This window comes from Emiliania huxleyi (genome assembly GCF_000372725.1).
Source record: "Emiliania huxleyi CCMP1516 unplaced genomic scaffold EMIHUscaffold_41, whole genome shotgun sequence".
Lineage (NCBI taxonomy): Eukaryota > Haptophyta > Isochrysidales > Noelaerhabdaceae > Emiliania > Emiliania huxleyi.
In genome coordinates this window covers 201,250-219,546 of record NW_005198900.1, presented here as the reverse complement: position 1 = coordinate 219,546, position 18,297 = coordinate 201,250, and the positions used below count along the sequence as shown (strand labels likewise).

At 64.7% G+C, this 18,297-nt stretch overlaps 5 protein-coding genes across 5 annotated transcripts; 3 read left to right on the top strand and 2 right to left on the bottom strand.

Annotated features, from left to right (window-relative positions):
* Positions 1-2,610: 2,610 nt before the first annotated feature.
* Positions 2,611-3,463, top strand: EMIHUDRAFT_436386 (hypothetical protein). Its single transcript, XM_005769743.1, has 2 exons — positions 2,611-3,232; positions 3,298-3,463. The coding sequence occupies exon 1, from the start codon at positions 2,619-2,621 to the stop codon at positions 3,219-3,221; it is 603 nt and encodes a 200-aa protein (XP_005769800.1). The 5' UTR covers positions 2,611-2,618; the 3' UTR covers positions 3,222-3,232; positions 3,298-3,463.
* Positions 3,464-3,524: 61 nt separating this feature from the next.
* EMIHUDRAFT_210030 (ABC transporter) lies at positions 3,525-7,606 on the top strand (the record flags this gene model as incomplete). The annotated part of the gene is made up of 14 exons (XM_005769742.1): positions 3,525-3,551; positions 3,666-3,720; positions 3,849-3,910; positions 4,420-4,519; positions 4,642-4,667; positions 4,749-5,177; positions 5,268-5,339; positions 5,467-5,552; positions 5,635-5,991; positions 6,129-6,355; positions 6,479-6,567; positions 6,966-7,019; positions 7,102-7,447; positions 7,506-7,606. The coding sequence occupies 14 exons, from the start codon at positions 3,525-3,527 to the stop codon at positions 7,604-7,606; spliced, it is 2,031 nt and encodes a 676-aa protein (XP_005769799.1).
* A 725-nt stretch (positions 7,607-8,331) lies between these two features.
* On the bottom strand, positions 8,332-10,751 carry EMIHUDRAFT_102614 (hypothetical protein; the record flags this gene model as incomplete). Its single annotated transcript, XM_005769741.1, has 2 exons — positions 8,332-9,908; positions 10,457-10,751. The coding sequence occupies 2 exons, from the start codon at positions 10,749-10,751 to the stop codon at positions 8,332-8,334; spliced, it is 1,872 nt and encodes a 623-aa protein (XP_005769798.1).
* Positions 10,752-11,076: 325 nt separating this feature from the next.
* EMIHUDRAFT_210028 (hypothetical protein) lies at positions 11,077-13,199 on the top strand (the record flags this gene model as incomplete). The annotated part of the gene is made up of 6 exons (XM_005769740.1): positions 11,077-11,679; positions 11,786-11,991; positions 12,063-12,161; positions 12,468-12,565; positions 12,762-12,811; positions 12,933-13,199. The coding sequence occupies 6 exons, from the start codon at positions 11,077-11,079 to the stop codon at positions 13,197-13,199; spliced, it is 1,323 nt and encodes a 440-aa protein (XP_005769797.1).
* A 139-nt stretch (positions 13,200-13,338) lies between these two features.
* EMIHUDRAFT_416046 (hypothetical protein) lies at positions 13,339-15,010 on the bottom strand. The gene is made up of 5 exons (XM_005769739.1): positions 14,902-15,010; positions 14,544-14,821; positions 14,363-14,457; positions 14,075-14,253; positions 13,339-14,001 (listed from the first exon to the last, which is right to left on the bottom strand). Exons 1-5 carry the CDS (start codon positions 14,973-14,975, stop codon positions 13,497-13,499), a joined length of 1,131 nt encoding a protein of 376 aa, XP_005769796.1. The 5' UTR covers positions 14,976-15,010; the 3' UTR covers positions 13,339-13,496.
* Positions 15,011-18,297: the final 3,287 nt, after the last annotated feature.

The following is an 18,297-nucleotide window of genomic DNA, read 5'->3' as shown; positions in this document are numbered from 1 at the left end:
CGACCACCAGGGGGACGCTTGCGCCTTGCCCCCGGCCTGACGCGCGACCCTGCGCAGAGACGGCGCGCTCCGGCACGGAGCAGCGACCACCTAGGCGGTCGCTGCTCCGCCCGCGCACCGCTCCCGCCGCCGCCGCCGCTCCGTCCTTTCCCATCAGTGTGTCTCGTGTGTAAGAGTGTGCTGTCTGTCACCTGTGGAGTGGTGGTCCCCTCACGTGGTCGTGTGCGGTCTCCTCCGAGGAGTCTGCAGTCTCCTGTCTGTCGCGTGTCGTCTGTCGAGACTGTCGTGTGCGCGCGGCGATCGCACGTGTAATTCGGGGAGGCCTGCGCACTTCTAACGATGCACAAAAAAACGGGCCACACAAATGCCGTTTAAAGGACAGGCACGGGACGACTGACGAGACGCGCCCGGCCGACACACGCCGACACCCATGCGGCAACCATGCGCCATGGTGCGGCTCTGTGCGGAGACCGACACACAGGAAGGCGCACGATGCATACAGTGATCGCCTGTCATGCGCCAGCACCGACGTCGGGCGGGAGAGGAGCTCCAGCCAACAGTAGTGGCGAGCCAGCCTGCGCTGCACGATGAAATAGTACTCGTGCTGACGCATCCTCACCCGAGTCATTTGCCTTTTCCTGCGACGGGAAGAAGAGGTGCGAGGCTGTGAAGAAAGAGCTTGATCGCGCCACCAACGTCAACGTCGGGTGCAGTGATGAGCTCGAGCAGCTCTCGTCGAGCAAGCTCTGCCTCCGAGCTCTCGCAGCAGCCATGCGCGTGCGTGCAGCCCAGAATCTCGCTCAGCGCCTCCGTCTTGGGGTTTGAAGCAGGTCCGCCGTAACGCTCCGCGCCTGGGCCGGCGGCGGGCGGTGTAGAAGGCCCGCGATGGCACCGTCGTGTGCCTCTTCCGTCCCACCTTTAATTGGTGACTACCCTCGCTGTCGCGCGGCCGCTTGGCAGGCGGCGCCGACGCTGCCGTTGGGTCTGTCCGTGGCCGCCGCGTCACTCGGCACGGAAGCCTCCTTGCCGTTGGACATGCCGGGGGGGTGTGAGGGCCTGGAGGGTGCCACAGACGCACAGGGGAGCGCGCGCCGCCGAAGTGGTTTGGCGCACACCTCGATGCTGCACCGAGGGTTTTACCAAGCTGCCAACCCTATTCACATAAACGCACAACTCCGGACCCAAGACGCACTATTCACGCACTGTGCGCAAAAGACCACACCAACCAACCAACTGTTTCCGGGCCCGAGTGCGCGAAGTGCGGGACCAGCCAACCAGCCCCCCCGCCCCCCTGTGAAAGCACGAAGAAATCTCTCGGAAGTGTCCGCTGGCCGCGAGATCTGCGAGAGTGTCGCGCGGGCCGCGAGATCTGCGAGTGACCTAAGGCTGGGCGCCCACGATGCCCGTGCTTTGCGACCTCATCGGACCTGGCGCACCACTGCGCACTGGACGCAACGACTGCCTCAGTGATCGGCCTACCGCGCGCCGGGCCTCGCGGCAGCCCGTGGCGGTTCGTGCGCGCTGCGCTTGCGGTGACGGCGGCTCACGACCCCATTGCCGAGAGGGCTAAGGCAACAGCGAAGGCAGCAATTGCCTCGGTGCTTGCCACGTATAAGGACAAGGCTGTGTAAAAACGGTTATGTGTGTAATGATCTGTGATCTGTAAGGGTCCGCCCGCAGGCGCATTTTGTATACCGAGGCGGTGCCCGGTGCCGAACCTGTCGGACCTTAAGACAGCATTGTAGATCCCTGCACCCTGGGCGAGGGTGGTGGCGTCCCCGTCGGGAGGGGGCAGGGGCTGTCTGGTTTGTGGTTATGTGTGTAATAGACAATATGTGTGCGGAGAGTGCGGGACCAACCAACCAACATCTGGAGGCCTGGAGTGCGCAGAGTGGGGGACCACCCAACCAACCCAGGGCCCGGAGTGGGTGAATAGGGTTGGCAGCTTGGTAAAACCCTCGGGTGCTGAGGGTGGCCACCCCTCACTTTCCGGACTGTGAAAAAGTAGCCTGACACCGCAGGCTCGCAGTGGACGCAGTCCCTGCCCAAGAAAGAAAGGAATAAAACGGACAACAAGGGAGGGATGGCGAATGGGAGGACGGCACGCCGACAATGCCAGAAATGGCTTTTTTGCACTCTTTCGTGCCACTCTCTCGCCGGTGCGCGGGGCATGGCCTCCCGCGCGGCTCGCGCTCACTCGGCCTGCCTCCGCCTCGCAGCTGGCTGAGCACGCCATGGGTCCGCCGGGTGCGGCGCTGCTTGCTCGCTCGCTGCGCTGCACAGAAGCTGTGAGAAGCAGAGGGGCCTCCTGAGCTTGAGCATTGCGCAGCGCGGCTGCTGGTGCTCGAGGGCGGCCGTGCGGTGGCGTGAGGGCCTGATTGGAGACATTGTTTGTCTGATTGGTGGTGACCACCTGCTGCATCAGCGTGCGCAGCATGCTCCCTCACCCGGTGCTGAGACATGCTGGTGGGCGACTGGCGCCAGCTTCTCAGTGCTGTCCTTGGCAAGGGAGGGATGGCGAATGGGAGGACGGCACGCCGACAATGCCAGGCATCTCTAAATTCTTTTTCCTCAAGTCGAGGATCTGCTGCATCTCCGGCGAAATACACAACACATACATGGCGACTGCACTCTGCATCGCGGCGGCGGTCACCGCCTTCAGCGGCGCGTCGTCCGCGTCGGGCGTGGTGCAGCGGCGCGCGCCTCTCGCTGCCGTCTCGATGGGCGGCAACAAGAAGGTGTACTCTTTTGAGGGCGTCGACGGCGGCCTGCTCGAGGCGCGGGAGGTCTCCATCACGAAGCCGCCCGTGTACCTGCTCACGCGGCTAAACGAGATGAAGGTGGCGACGGGGCTTGCGGAGAGCGGCTTGCTCTCCGCTGCCGAGGAGGCGGGCGTCTTCTCCAAGCTGGAGAGCGCCGGCGCCTTCAGCACCGCAGAGAAGCTCCTGCCGCTGGTCGAAAAGTTCAAACTGCTGTCGCTCTTCGAGGAGCTGCTCGAGGTGGAGGCGGGGCTGCTCTTCACCGCGGCCAACTTCCTGATCGTCTTCACCCCCGTCGTGCTCACGCTCCAGATCTGCGGCTTCGTCCCCTTCCCGCAGGGCCCCGTCATCCCAGTCGAGGCGCTTGCGTGCCTCTCGACGGGCGCCGCCGGCTTCGCGCTCTTCGCGACGGCCTTCATCATCGGGAACCTGCAGGAGGAGCCCGCCTCGTTCCAGCAGTGAAACGCTTGCCGGTCCGCCCCGCCTCCTTTTTTCTCCGCGCCCGTTCCGCACTGAAGCCACTCGGTGCACGCGCCAGGTTTGACACCATGACAGGGCTGCGCCCAGTTCTACCAGCGATCGTCTCGCGCCAGCCGGTGGTTATGAAATAGTGGGGTAGGCGTTGCTCGTTTGACGTTTGTCTCGCGAGGGGCTTTCAGAGAGACGCTTTTTGTGCATGTGTTGTGAGAGTTGCCGCGCAGACTCACACACTTTTCGTGAATCTCGTACTGGGTCCCCACCGCCCACGCCGGTTGCAATACAGCAATGTCGGAGATAACCGGGGCGTGGCCTGTGCGCGCGCTGTGGCTGTGCTAGAGGGTGCGCAGCGCCCCAAAAAATCCGCTAGTGTGTGGTGCGCGACATCTGCTCCAAGGAAAAACCCTGGCAGATCTCCCTGGCCGCAAGCCGCCGGGCAAGGCGGTCAAGCGCAAGCCTGACCGCCAGCCCGCACCCAAGGGAGGTGGACCCCCACCCCCCTCTCCCAAGGTGAACAAGAACAGGCTGAGCGCGCTGGGCGCTGGCCCTTCTGGCACCCATCAGTCCATTCTTTGCTGGCTTCTCACCCCATACTCTCTGGCATTTTTCTAGCCGACATCTACGTCTATATGCCGATCGTGCTCCGCAACGAGTGGATTCGGCGCCGTGGCTCAGTCTGAGCGCACGGCTCAACCTGAGCACATGGCTCTAGGTCTGAGCGCGCGATCTGAGTACGTGGCTCGGTCTGTGTTTCGCCGGCAGCTGTAGATTTGTTACCTGTCTCCTGTCTACGGATGATCGATCATTACTCTGAGTCTCTCTCTCTCTCTCTCTCTCCCTCCCTCCCAGGCCCGCTGGGAGCGCTGCTTTGCGCCCTGGCCCTGGGTGTGAGGTTGCCAACAGCACTCCAAGTGCTCAAAGGCACCCCTGTCCCCTGCGCTGTGCCTCTGGTTCGTTCGTGCGTCGCCCATCTCGGACTCAGGGCCGGTGCTTTGACGACGCAGTATATACAGTGTGCTTCGAGGTAGTATGAACTCAGAACGGCCCCCCGAGAGCGCCTCTTCGACGCCCACGGGTCCCGGGGGGTCGGAGGGTTGCGAGAGGGCCCCAGCTATTTTTTGTTTGAATCCCGGGGGCCGTTAGAACATGAATATTGACGTTCCACGTGCCCGTCCCCAGCAAGGACAACATGCTAGCCCAGCAGGCCGCTCCCACCGCCGCCCGCGGCGGAGGCAAGGCGGCAAAGGGTGGCAAGGGCGGCGGCAAGGGTGCTGGCAAGGGTGGTGGCCGTGTGTGTGGCGCACCAGACCCACTTTCCGCCGCCGCCCTCAGACAAGCGATCCCACGACAGCGAGTGTGGGGACTACATGATCCGTACGTGACGGGTGGAGGGGCCCGTCCGCAGAGCTAGGCGGCGCGCCCCACTTGCCAGTGCGCCACCGATTTTCTTCATTTTTATCTATCATGTTAGCGGCGCGTCGGCCCCGACCAACGCCGCGCCTGTCGCCGCAGTGCACGTTTCGCCGTTGGCTGGCCAAGAAGAAGAAGGGCGGCAATCGCGGGACCAAGGGCGGCGGGGGCAAGGGCGGCGATGCGGCGCGAACCAAGGGCGGCGAGGGCACGCCCGGGCAGTTTGTGGCACGGCTCGAGCATGTGCACAAGGTGCTGCCGGGCGGGCGTGTCCTTTTCAACGACGTCTCCCTCGGCCTTCTCTCGGGCGCCAAGGTTGGTATTCTGGGGCCGAATGGCGCTGGCAAGTCAAGCCTTCTCCGCCTGCTAGCCGGCACAGACTCTGAGCATGAGGGCAACGTCTGGCGCGCTCCGTCGCTGCGGGTGGGTATGCTGGAGCAGGAACCGCAACTGGACGAGTCGCGCTGCGTCCTCGACAATGTCCTCGACGGCGTCAGCGACGCCCGCAACGCTCTCGATCGCTTTGAGGCTGTGAGCGCACTCATCGAAGCTGGCGGCGGCGGCGGTGGCGGCGGTGGCGGCGGTGGCGAGGCACGACCGCTCGAGTCGCTGAGCCTTGAGGAGCTGCTGGGCGAGCAGGCGGCGGCGGGCGACGCGGTGGAAGCGCTCGACTGCTGGAATCTCCGCCTCGAGGTGCGCACCGACATGACACTTCCTAGACTTTTTTCTCGACCTCGACGCCCTCAGGATGCTCCCAGCGTCCGTGGTAGCAGGCAGTCTGCACGGTCCACCTGACCCGTCCCTCCGCTGGAGCCTCGAGGCGCGCACTGCGATGGAGGCCCTCCGCTGCCCTCCCGGCGAGGCGATGCCGGCGGCCCTAGATGCCGAAGATTTGGATATACGGCTGTGCGACCCCTGCACCGGCCCACCAAGGCACGAGGACATGGCCATGTCGGGCCTGCAGACTCTGCGCCACCACGTTTCTTAGGCCGGCGGTGCTGTCGGGTGGGCAGCGGCGGCGCGTCGCTCTGTGCCGGCTCCTTCTCAGCAAGCCAGAGCTGCTGCTGCTCGACGAGCCGACCAACCACCTCGACACAGCCTCCGTGGCGTGGCTAGAGGCGTGGCTCGCCGCATTCCGCGGCGCGGTGGTCGCGGTGACGCACGACCGCTACTTCCTCGACAATGTCGCGGGGTACATTGTCGAGGTGGACGCTGGCTTCGCGCGGCCGTTTCGCGGAAACTACTCGGGGTGGCTCAAGCACAAGGCCGAGGCGATGCGTCTCGAGGACTCGCGCGAGGAGGCGCGGGACATATTCGGGACACTTGCACTGCCCTCGCTGCACCCGTTCCCCAGAGGGCTGCCGGCGCCTCGCTACGCCCCGCCGAGACACTCCCCAGCGGCCGCCGTGCCCGCACGGCCCTCCCCTCCCTCGCCTCTGCCTGAGGCTTGGCGCCCGCCCGTCTCGAGGCGCGCGCCGCGAGGCTGAAGGGCGAACTCGCGTGGATCAGCCAGAACGCCAGGGGCGGCCGCACCAAGTCAAAGGCGCGGCTGCGCTCGTACGAGAAGCTGCTCGACGAGGCGCGCGACGCCCGCAACGCCGAGCGCGTGCAGAGCGGCGCCATTTCGATCGTGCCCGGCCCGAGGCTCGGGAACCAAGTGCTGTCGGCGCACGGGCTGACAAAGTCGTACGGCGAGCGGACTCTCTTCCGTGAGCCCCCCCCCCCCCCCACCAGACACACCACCAAACACACCACAAAACACACCACACACACACACACACACACACACACAGACGCGTCTGGGACAGTGTCCGTGGTGTGTGCCGCCATAGGCGACCTCTCCTTTGAGCTCCCGCCCGGCGCCGTGCTCGGCGTCGTCGGCGCCAACGGCCTGGGCAAGTCGACGCTCATCCGACTCATTGTCGGCGAGGAGGAGGCCGACGCGGGCGAGGCGCGATCTCCCCGTCATCTCCGCCCCATCCCCCCAGATAGCTCATTTCGACGAGTGCGCGGGATAGCGCGGTGGCCGTCGCACCCCCACCCGCCCGCTGTGCCCGCCGCCGCCCTCGCCGCCGCCGCCTAGCCCACCGCCATCGTCGCCTCCGCCGCCAAGCCCACTTCCCCCATCAACCCCACCTCCTTCGCCTCCGCCGCCCTCGCCCCCGCCGCCCTCGCCTCCGCCTCCTTCTCCGCCGCCACCGTCGCCCCCACCTCGCTCCCTCGCGCGTTCCAGGTGCGGCTCGGCGCGACGGTCTCTCAGCTGCGTGAAGCAGCCGCGTCCGCGAGGCGGTCGTGACTCGCCCATGGCATGCTCCATAGGTTGCTCTCGGCTACGTGGACCAGTCGCGCTCCGGGCTCGACGCGCGCAACAGCGTGTATGAGGAAGATTGCGCGGGGTTGCTTGCTTCAGCGTGTCCGCGACATCTCCATGACACATCGGCGACGTGCCCCGCAGGAGATCGCGCAGGGGGTGGACTTTCTCACCGTGGGCGAGCGGGAGGTGTCGATGCGCGCGTACGTTGCCGCCTTCAATTTGCGCGGCACGATGCAGGAGAAGCTCGTCTCGAACCTCTCCGGCGGCGAGCGCGGGCGCGTCCACCTCGCAAAGACGCTCCGGCGCGGGTGCAATCTGCTGCTGCTCGACGAGCCGACCAACGACCTCGACGTTGATACGCTCCGCTCGCTCGAAGAGGCGATCGGCGCTTTCGCGGGCTCGGCGGTCATCGTCTCTCACGACCGCTGGCCCCCCTTGGCCGCGCTGCGACCGCTGAACACGACCGCGCCCGTGACATGCCCGCGACGTGCCACGTAGGTTCCTCGACCGCGTCTGCGACCACACACTCGCCTTTGACGCGGCAGGCGGTGCCGACTTTTTCGAGGGGTCCATCAGCGACTACGACGCGTGGAGAGCGAGGAGACACGATTCGGGTGAAGATTGCGCCACTTCCGCTGCCGGGTGACGCGTGGCGGGCTGTGCCCCGTTTGGACGGCGGCGCGCGCGCGCGCGGCGATTTCCACCTGCCAAGCGACGCTCACTGCCCTGGAGCAGGGACGGCGGGAGGCCTTCACAGAAGGGACCTCCTTTGTTAAGCGACGCAGAATCCAGTTTGGAGGGCCGTTTAATCCAAGTACGGGGCATACCACCACACTATTCTTTGCACTTTGGTGAATAAATAAAAAGAAAACACGGACACATCTCACACTGAGAGCGAGGGAGATGTGGGTAAAAAGGAACAGGTTCCACCCCGTGCGGTCTTTTTGTGCAGGGTTCCTCTCTGTTTCTTTGGGGACGGTCGCGTGGATGCGTTAAATTATTCTTTTATTGCCCGCCCCCCCGCCGTTCTCTCTCACCGCCGTGCCAAAAGCAAAACACGCGCAAAGGCCCTCAAAGATTCACAGATGTCAGATCAGTGCTCCATCTCCATGTCCATGTCCATATGTGCCCGACCCGCGAGGCCGCGGCGGGACACCGGCGCGCACTGTGCTGTGGATGCTTACACTTCACCTCCAATCTGTTGGGTCCATCGTGCAAGATCCCCCTCCCCGCCCGCCCCCCGCCCCGCCCGCCCTAGAGCGCCCTACAGCCGTACACACCACAAGATTGCACACACCAGTTTTGATGGAAACTCCATTACCGAGTATATCGTCTAATGTGATCACTCGTGCCTTCGCCTGCCTGCTGGTGTCACGAAGCACATCGAGCAAAGATGAGTGCTCGGTCGGCGCGCACCAAATGTGGCAACACCCCGTTTGCCTCCCAGCCCTTTGGCGCTACGGCAGCCCTCCGAGCCGGCCGCGCGGATACAGGACGGCCCTCATGCCACCAGTCCCGATGTGGACTGCTGCTTTGCTGCCCGCCCCGCGCGGCTGAGCGCTCCTCTGATCTCCCGTAGATGCGCATGAGGTTACGCACGCGCCGTCTTGGACTCGGAACGCAGCCTCCGTCGGTCGTGCTCGAATGCCAACGAGGTCTGGGCTCCTGCCGGTAGTACGGGCTGCTTGCCAGCAGGAGGTCGAGCGAGTGGAGATAGTCGTTGTGGCCGGCACCGGGCCGTTCACGGAGCTTGGCGTGGGGTAGGGTGTCGTGTACAGTGCGCGCCTTTGGACGCGTCACCGCCGAGCGCGGGCGCTTCAGCTGCTTCTCATCTACCTTCTCGACGCGGGGCATGCAGTGGTGCAGCGTGGTCGCAAGTGTTCCTCCCAGCTGATGCTTGGGCTCGATCCTCACTTTTGAAGCGAGCGACGCCGTCTCCATGCTCAGCTCCGACGTTGCTGCCGTCACTATGGCTTCTGCCTTAGCATGCAACGGTTGAGCCGCCTCTTGCGAGTTTACTGCTGACCGTATGATGTCGTTGACCGTCTTTCCCGCTGTGTGCTCTTCTACAGCGGTAGTGGTAGCTCCCGTGCTCGGGGTGGTAGCTACCATCCCGATGATGTCCTCCTCACTTGCTGCTGCTATCACTGCCACGGTCGTCACAACCGTTGCCTCGGCTGCAGCAGCCACAGCCGCGGTCACAAGGTTCGTCTCAGCCTCAGTAGCCATAGCCGCGAGCTGAACTGTGACTGCCTCGGCTCGTGCTGCGATTACTCCCGGCTCTGCCGCATTGGCTGCCTCCGCCGCAGCCGCCACCGTCGCCTCGGCAGCGTCCGTTGCCAAGCACTCCGCCCTCGCCTCCGCCTCGGCAGCGTCCGTTGCCAAGCACTCCGCCCTCGCCTCCGCCTCGGCCGCCAGCAGCTCCCCCTCCGCCCTCGCCTCCGCCTCGGCCGCCAGCCGCTCCCCCTCCGCCCTCGCCTCCGCCTCGGCCGCCAGCCGCTCCCCCTCCGCCCTCGCCTCCGCCTCGGCCGCCAGCCGCTCCCCCTCCGCCCTCGCCGCAGCGGCCTTGGCGACCACTTCGGCTGCGGTGACATCGGTTGCCTCTAATGCGACTGCTGCAGCCTGTGCCGCCGCGGCCGCCTGACCATCCGTGCCGGCGACTGCGGCGATCTCTTCTTCTGAGTCGGCGATCGCCCATTCTCCCTCGGGCAAAGGTTGCAAGCTCGCCGTCGGTAGGACGCCGCGCCTGCCCGATAACCAGCACTCTGACCACCCCGGGGGTGCCGCCACAGGGAGCAGCCACAGGCGCTGCCCCTCCTGCGCAACCAACTCGCCCTCCCCCGATGTCACGGAGGTCCTCCTCATCACGACGCAGGAAGATAGCACCACAAAGCTCTCTGGAATTAGGCCCGAGCGTCCATCGGCGCCTCTCACCACCAACAACCAACCTGGAAGGCGGGGGTGGGGTGGGCATTAGGCCGGGCTCGGGGTCAGGACTGACAGTGCCAGCCGCGGGCATGTCCACCTGCGATGTCCATCAGGGGCTGCTTTCGCTTGACAATGATGACCTCACCCTTCTGCGCGCTCACCTCGTTGGCGCTCTCGGCGGTGAACGACGCCCGCATCAGCCCCGGCCGCCCCGTCTCCCTCGCCCTCTTGAGCCGCTCGTCGGTCCCAGGCCGCGACCGGCTTCCCCCAGCCGTACCCGGCCGGCTCGATGACCGGCTTCCCCCAGCCGTGCCCGGCCGGCTCGATGAGCGGCTGCCAGATCGCGAATCCGTGACAGATACGATCGTGACCGCCGCTGGCCGATCGCGACGGTCAGCCAAGAGGTCACCCTCCGGCTGCCCACGCCCACAGCCGTCGCTGCCAACCGCAGGGACGTCCGCCAGGGACAGCTCGACGTACGATGCCGGAACGAGCCCTGTCGTGCTGCCGTGTCGGGCGAGCAGCCAGCCTTCTGCGACCGCCGTCGAGAGTACGGCCACCTCCGCACCGCACGGCACCGAGAGCTCGTTCTCCTCCTCGGCGCTGAAGTCTGCCAGGACACGAGCGCACGCGTTGACGGCTCGCCCATTCGTTGGCATGGTGGCAGGCACCGCTGGGGGGCCGAGGAATGTCACAGGCACGAGTCCTTCTTCGCCATTGCGATTCCTCGCCCATGCCCAACCTTCTGGAGCGGCGCGGCTGAACACGTCGATGAGCTCGCCCTGCCCGAAAGAGAGCTCGTCCTCCTCTTGCGCCTCGAAGTCGCCGAGGGCAGCGCGGACGAACCGGAATGGCTCTGCCATCCGTCAGCGCGACGTTACGCAAATTGCGACTTCTTTTGAGAGGGCGTCGCTTGCGAGAACTGCGTGCGAACACAACCGGAGCGGCACGCTTCATCTGCTAGGCTCAGGAGTGGTGAATAAATCTCGAATGTGTTGTTTTTGCCCCCCCCCCCCGCCCCGCCCGCCCGCCCGCCCGCCCGCTTCCCGCCCCGCACGCGAACCCACCCTACCCTACCCGAGTGAGTGACACACCCTACCCGAGTACTCGAGTAGGTTCGAGTACCGGGTACCGCTCCTCCGACTGTGAGCTCCACAAATCCATCTCTTCGCGGGAGACACCCAGAGCATGCTGACAGCGCTCGCATCGAGCTGCTCCATCGCACCGACGCCGCCACGGACTCTGCCGCCGATTACTGGCAACGCGTGCGCTCTCGGTTACGACTTTGGCACGAGCGGTGTGCGCTGCGCTATCGTCGATGCGTCGGGCGAGATCGTTGCGAACCCGCCCGGCTATTCCTGGGGCGTAGCGGGCGAGCGCGCGCAGGAGGCGTCGGATTGGGAGGAGGCGCTGTTCTCGCAGCTGGCAGCGCTGCCTGCCGACGCCCGCGCTCGCGTGAGCCGCATCGCGGTGAGTGGCACGAGTGGGTCGATGCTTCTTGTCGACGGCGACGGGGCACCCGCCGCCAGCCGCGGCAGCCCACGGATGTATGACTTCTCGGTAAGCAAGCAGGCCGTCGGCGATAGCGGCGAGGCTGCTCTGGCGCTGCTGCGCCGCTGCACGCCCGAAGGCCGCCCCAGCTCTGGCGGACGGCGGCTCCGGCTTGGCTTGAGGATGGTGGGAGACTGCCACATAGGCCACCCGGTTCGCTCAGCCACCTCAGCGCTCGCGAAGCTGCTCGCGTACCACTTTGAGTCGCCGCTGGCTGGATCCGAGCGGCTCGCTCACCAGGTGGCCGTCGTCTTAGGACACAGCACAGCACAATTACACAAACCTTTCTCTCTCTCACACCCACACACAACAACACACAACTCTCCGAGCACGGTCCATGAAACAGGCGGACTACGTCGCCTCGCGCCTGACCGGAGGAGCCATCGCCTCCGACTGGCACAACGCGCTCAAGCTCGGTTTCGACGTCCGCGCGCTCCGCTACCCGGAGTGGCTCACGGGCGGCGAGATTGGCGAGATCGCAAGGGGCCGCCTTCCCCGTGTAGTGCGGCCGGGAGAGCCGATTGGACCGGTGAGCGACAAGCTGGTGGCCAAGTGCGTCCGTCAGCCCGCGCACGATAGCGTGGAGGGCGACCGCACGGCCGAAACACGCCTCTGCCCTCAAGGTACGGGTTGGCCAGCGGCTGCCTCGTCGTTGGAGGCACGACCGACTCGATCGCCGCTTTCCTTGCAGCCGGCGCCGACTCCGTCGGTGACGCGGTCACGTCGCTCGGCTCGACGGTCGCCATCAAGCGGCTCTCCCTAGATGCGGGACACGTCGCGGTTTTCCGCAGCTCTGCGGCACTGGCAACGCACATGGCCAAGGCAACAGCTGCTAGTCGTGCAGTTTGAGCGGCAAAGGAGTCGCCTTCTTTGGGCTGGCTAAACTTGGTTTGTGGCGCGCCCACCCACCGCCTAGAGAGGACGTCAGCGGCGGGCCATTGGGGGGCTGGACATGCCTCTCTGCCCCGGCGTGTCCAGTTGGAGGCTGTAAATCCCCCCCCCCCCCCCCCCCGTTCTCCGCACCCTAGGCTGCTCTCGGACGTCCCTGCCGACGACGCGTCCACCGGCGTGTACTCGCATCGGTTGGGCGATCGCTGGTTGGTCGGCGGCGCATCGAACGCCGGCTGTGCATGCAGTGTTGCGCGAGCAAGGCTTCAGTGGCGACGAGCTCGCGCGCTTGTCCGAGGAGATTGATCCGTTGGCGCAACCTCCGTGCACTGACTACTACCCACTTTCGTCGCTCGTTGTCGGAATACACCCCTCGCTCGCCCTCCACGCCCCGGCGCGGCCGCCGTGGCCTCAACGGCGACGCCCCGTGCTAGGCGAGCGGTTTCCGCGGCCCGACGAGAATGCGGTGGGTGTGCTCGAGCCGGTGCCTGAGAGCCGTGCCGCCTTCCTACACTGCATTTTGCACGGCATCGCTAAGGCAGGCGGCAGGCGGGGGTGCCGTTCGTCCATATGTCGGTTGCACGTCAATTGCACGTTGGCTGTAGGTGGAGACGGAGGGCTACGAAGCTCCGGCGGCGCTGGGCATTTCGGGGCTATGGTTTGCGTTTTGCCCAGGCGTCGTCGTTCACCCGCTGGCCGTTTTCCCTGTAGGCGCGTCCGAGTTGCGGCGCGTGCTCACGAGTGGCGGCGGGTCGCAGAATGCGCAGTGGACGGTGATGCGCCAGGCCCTGCTCGGCGTGCCCACGTCGCGGGCGGCCAACATCGACGCCGCCTATGGGGCTGCGCTTCTCGCGGCGAGGGGCGCGGGATGAATCGTTCCCCACCTTTCACCTTCGATAACCGAGCTCTTATCCTCGATCTCAGCGAATTTTGCCAGAGTCTGTTCTTGCGCGCGCGAACCGCGCGCGTTCGCTGGCGCGAGACACCGAGAGATAGTGTTTGTAGTTTACGCGGTACATTTTCTTCTTCTTGATTACACATCGGGATAAATAGCGGCGCTGTGCTCTGCCGCCTCTGGGGTCGGCCCCCCGCCCCATGGCCCCCCTAGTGGGCCCCTGCCGGTCGTTTCGCTCGCTCGCAACTCTTTAGAGATGCGGCGGACGCGGCCGTCACCTGACAGTCATCCGCGTGGCCGAGCCGCACCGCGCCTCGATATGCTGCTCCATGCCTCCCCCGATATGCTGCTCCCTGCCCCAAGCATGCATAGCCTCCGGCGGGTGGGGAGGCGGGTGGGTCGGGTGCGGCGCCACTGCATGCGACACCAGCTGCGGCTGGTACAAACACCATCCTGGCTGCTGCGACTGCTTCTGAGACTGCTGCTGCGGCGGCGGCGGCGGCTGCGGCGGCTGCTGCTGCTGGAGCCGCTGCCGCGGCGTCTGCTCTAGCTTGCTGCCCCACCGCTGTGGTTGCGGCTTCTGCGGCGGCTGCGGCGGCTGCGGCGGCTGCGGCTGCTGCGGCTTGCCGCCCCACGGGCGCTCGCTCTCTGCTTTCCACGTGATCGATTTTGGCGACTCGGTGCTCCACACCGGCTTGGCCAGCAGCGACGCGATGGTCTCCGGCTCCCCGCCTAGCGGTGGCGCCTGCACTGCCATCGGCGACCAGAGCAGCGAGGACCTATGGAGTGGAGACGGGAGGCGTGGATCGGCGAATCCAGGAGAGGGGCGGCAGCGCATCTAGGAAAGCGCACAGCTCGTGCAGCGACGACGAAAACGCACCCAAGCGCGGCTTCGCGACGGCGGCCGCGGGGTACTCGACGCGAGCCGCGTGGATAGCGGCAAGGGGCGGCACGACAGCCTCCGGCGCGTCCTGCTCCAAGTTGACCCACCCTTTCCAGAAGGGGTCCGACGCGTCGCCAAGGGCGCAGACCTGCGGGCAGGCGAGCCGTTGGCACATCTCACAGGGCACAGTCGCGGGCGTGGGCGCCGCGGCGGTGACGGCGCGGGAGGAGGGGGGCGGATGCTGGAGTGCCACTCACCAGCGCGCGCATCTCCTCCTTGTCGGGGATGAGGCGGAAGGTGAGCCACTTGCAAAACTCAATCTCGAGCGCGTTGAGCTCGCCGACCGAGATCCCTGCGGGAGGATATGTGCTGTCGGAGGAGAGCCCTCACCCCCCATCCGAGGCGAGGTGCGAGCGCGCTGTGCCGGGGGTGCCTCACCGCCGCATTGCGCCATGAACGAATTGGCGTGGAAGACGTCATCGGACGACTTGGAGGCGAGGACCAGCGCGGTCACGAGTAGCCGGTGCACGTTGTGATGCGTCAGGCATAGAGACGGGCCACCTGCCTGAGCGATCCTGCCTAGGTACGCGAGGGCAATGAGGAAGCACATGTCGTCGAAGCGGGTGTAGCGGCGGATGCGCTGCAGGTAGGAGTGCACGGACATGCATGGCGCCTCGACGGAGTCAAACGACGTCGGAGAGGTTGCCCGCAGATCCCTGTGTGCACAAGCAGCGCCGGCGTAAAAAAGGTGCGCCGCGCGAGGGGCGGTGCCGCAAAATGGCGCGGGGATCGGTGCCTGTTGCAGTCGCACAGGCGGCCGATGACGTGCGCGATGGTGGTCAGGTACGAGTCGTCTGCGAGCGCGGACATCGCGGCTCGTGACAGAGGGCCGATCTCGTGCACTTGCCGCAATGACAAGCGCAAACTAGAATCCTGAATGGCCTCTTCGAGCCGTCGGAGGACTTCGCAGCCCTTCCCACTGGAGCGGTACCAGTTGTGCCCTGGCGGTTGCATGCGGCAGTTGATGACTCATCAGGCGCCGAGATGAGGGAAAGCGATTCCTGCCTTGCGATCGTCTAGATGTTACCTCACTACTGTCAGTGCAGGCGCCACTGGCTGGCTGGCGCCTTCTGCTGCACATGTGTGCTCATCACGAGCAGGCAGGCATCATATTGCTGTTGGCCCTTCCGCTCCCATATGTACCTCCTGCGCTGGTCATCGCTGCCACTTTGCTTTGTGATGTTTTGACCCTCGCCTTTTCAGTGGCGCTGACCTTCCCATTTGTGCCCGCGAATCCGTCCACGCGGCCAAGAAAGAGGGGCGCCTCCAGGCATCGCCCTGAATATCATGGGTCAGGAGGGGCTGCTCTTGCGACTGACGTGTGTTCTACATTTCGATCTACATTCGTAATGCGCTCGCCTCTGTGCACCATTATCGTCTTACCCGAGCGCTATTTGGCCAGGGGAGGGGCTCTGCTCTATGTATATTTGCCCTTGTGCTATCTTCGCCATCTCCCATCTACTTGCGCACTTTACTTTTGGGCTCTTTTATGGCGTTTCCAATGGAGCTCGATCTTCTCCCCTCAGTGCCTCGTGTTTGGTGGCCCTCGATGCTAGCACTTCTCACTGCCACCGCATCCATCTGCACGCACTATGTAGCCAGGAGGGGCTTGGCGTCGCTTAGAGTTTTCAATTACCACTCCCCGAGTACATGTGCTCGGTGGCAGCGTTTGCTATGGATGATAGGTGCAGCCATCATGTGCCCTCATGCGTCAGCGCAGCTGTCCGTGCATGCTGGCGATGCGTCGCATTTGGATGCACCTGCTTCAGTCACGTGGGCAGCAGTCGATACTCGCTGCACGTGGTCATCTGACTCCTCCGTGCTCTGCCTGGATGCAGACGGGCAACTATGTGTCAGTGCTCTCCTTCTTTCGTGTACGTCGTTGCCGCCTGCTTGGCCATGCCGGTGGCTGTGGCTTGCCCATGCGAATGAAGTTCTTGGTGACCTTGTTAGTGCTATGGGCCTTCTAATCATCACGCGTCTCTCCAACTTGACAGCTTGCACCACCGCCATATGCCTGGTCGTTTTGTTGGGGCGGCATTCTCTTGCCTTGCTGTTGCCTACCCTTGTTGACTTTATTGGCTACTATTCATCGCCGGTCGACGCTGCAGTCGCCGTTGCCTTGGCCACACCCACGCTCGCGATCACTTTGTCTCGGATATGGCAATAGCCACTCACTCATGACTCTCATACTCCGTCTGTGGTGGTTGGCTCTGCTTCTTCTCGGGCGCTGGCTGGGAGTAGCAGTTCTATGTCTCCTGGTATGACGTATACGATGGGGGCGTGCCCCCGCCTGATCCGTCACCGTCGTATCCTTCACAGCAGAGCCCTGTGCTACGTGATACCCCCTGGCAGAGTCCCTGCATGCTACGTGATACCTGTCGTATGCTGCGTGGTTTACGCATTCCCATTTCCATATCCATGTGCCATGTGCTAGTATGAGCCGATGTGGTGTGCTATGTGGACCTGCTCGCGCTCAGACGCGGGTATTTTGCCATACCTTGGTATTCTGGGTCTATGCTTTGCACCTACGGGATGTGATGTGTCTTTCCATGATTCATTCTGTGTTTTCGTGATTCATTCTACGTGATCATATTATGATTGGTGTGATGGAGCATGACTGCTACAAACTACTGCCTCTATTGATAGCGACGCTTGAGGGGCCTCTGGTGCTGTTGTAGCCCTCGCGCCCACGTTCGGGCTAGGAGGGGCTGTCTCCGGCCCTATGCGTCGTGAGCCCATTGCGGACACACGCATTGCATGCTGCATGTGCATGTACACTGCAGCCTCGCATGCAGGAGGAAAACGGACAATTAGGGAGGGGTGGAAGAAATGTGAAACGCTTCGGATTTGTGAAACCCCTCTCTCGACTTTTTTCGCGAGCCACAGGCGCTCGCCCTGTGAGCCACAGCGCCTCCGGACAGCGTGCCGAGCGCCTGCTACAGGCCTGCCTGCAGCCCAGCCGCACTCGCTGCGGCGGCAGCTAGTCGGTTCGGTCTGGACTCGCGCGCGCCGAGATGGGAACCCAACACACGGCGCGTCGACCCGCCTACGCTTTTGCAACAAAGTCTGCTTGGCTTGTGCAGGTGATGCCCAGAGCAGCAGAGACGACGCCGGCAGCCTCGGCTCGACCTCGAAGGCGGATCTCGTGGCCAAAAACCTGTGCTCTATTCGTCGGTGGTTCACAGTAGACGTCTGTGTAGGGAAGCTCTCGCGTCGACTCGGCCGCCGAAGACTGTCTATGAGGGCACACCCGAGGAGGCGCCGATTTCAAGCACCGTGCGGCGGTGGCCAGGTCACAGGCATCGGCTGTGACACTGGAGAGTCGAGCAGCGGCACTGAACTTCCCTACAGGTCATTCCAGCGACCCACGGAGTACGGTCTCAGCGCACAATCACTCTACTAGATCCCATCCTTGCCGGGCCTCTGCGAATGTAGGTACCGAGTTCATGCGTGGCCAGGTTGCAGGCCCATACTGCCTGGTCTCCAGCACCTATGATCACCGCGCCAGGCCGCAGTCGACGACTTTTGTGTGCGCTGGCCGCACTCAACCGTTGAGTCGCGGTGTATCAGTCTGACCACACTCGGGACCGCGTAGGCGATGTGGGCGACTCTGGCCGTCCTGCATATGACCGACCATGACCCAGGAGGAGTGTACACGAGACATATCGTACATGGCTGGCGTTCTCGCGGCAGCACTATCGCGTGCGGCCGAGTGCGAGCTTCCGTGCCCGGTGCCAGACGCACTCGGCGCCAGACGTCCTCGGGAGCTCGCAGTTTTGCCATACCTGCCTGCCCTCCCACTGGCTCGGCGCTCCTGGTCCCTACCCTCGTAGGCAAGGCTGAGCGATCCCGAGCTCCAGGGCGCCATCGCCGTGCTCGGCGGCGCCGCCAAGGGCGCGAAAGACGCGCTCACAAAGGACTAGACGCGCTGCTGCTAAAGAAGCCGGGCACGCTCGTCGCGAGAAGTGGCTGCCGCCGTCCCCGCTGCGGATAGAGCCACCTCTCCGGCTGCCTGCTCCGAGCTCGCCGTCCGGCGGCGCACACTGTTTCCCAAAAAGTCGTCCCTCTCCTCCCTCCCGTCCGACACCACAACCTCCGACGCCTCATCCTGGACCACTCCGGCTGACGC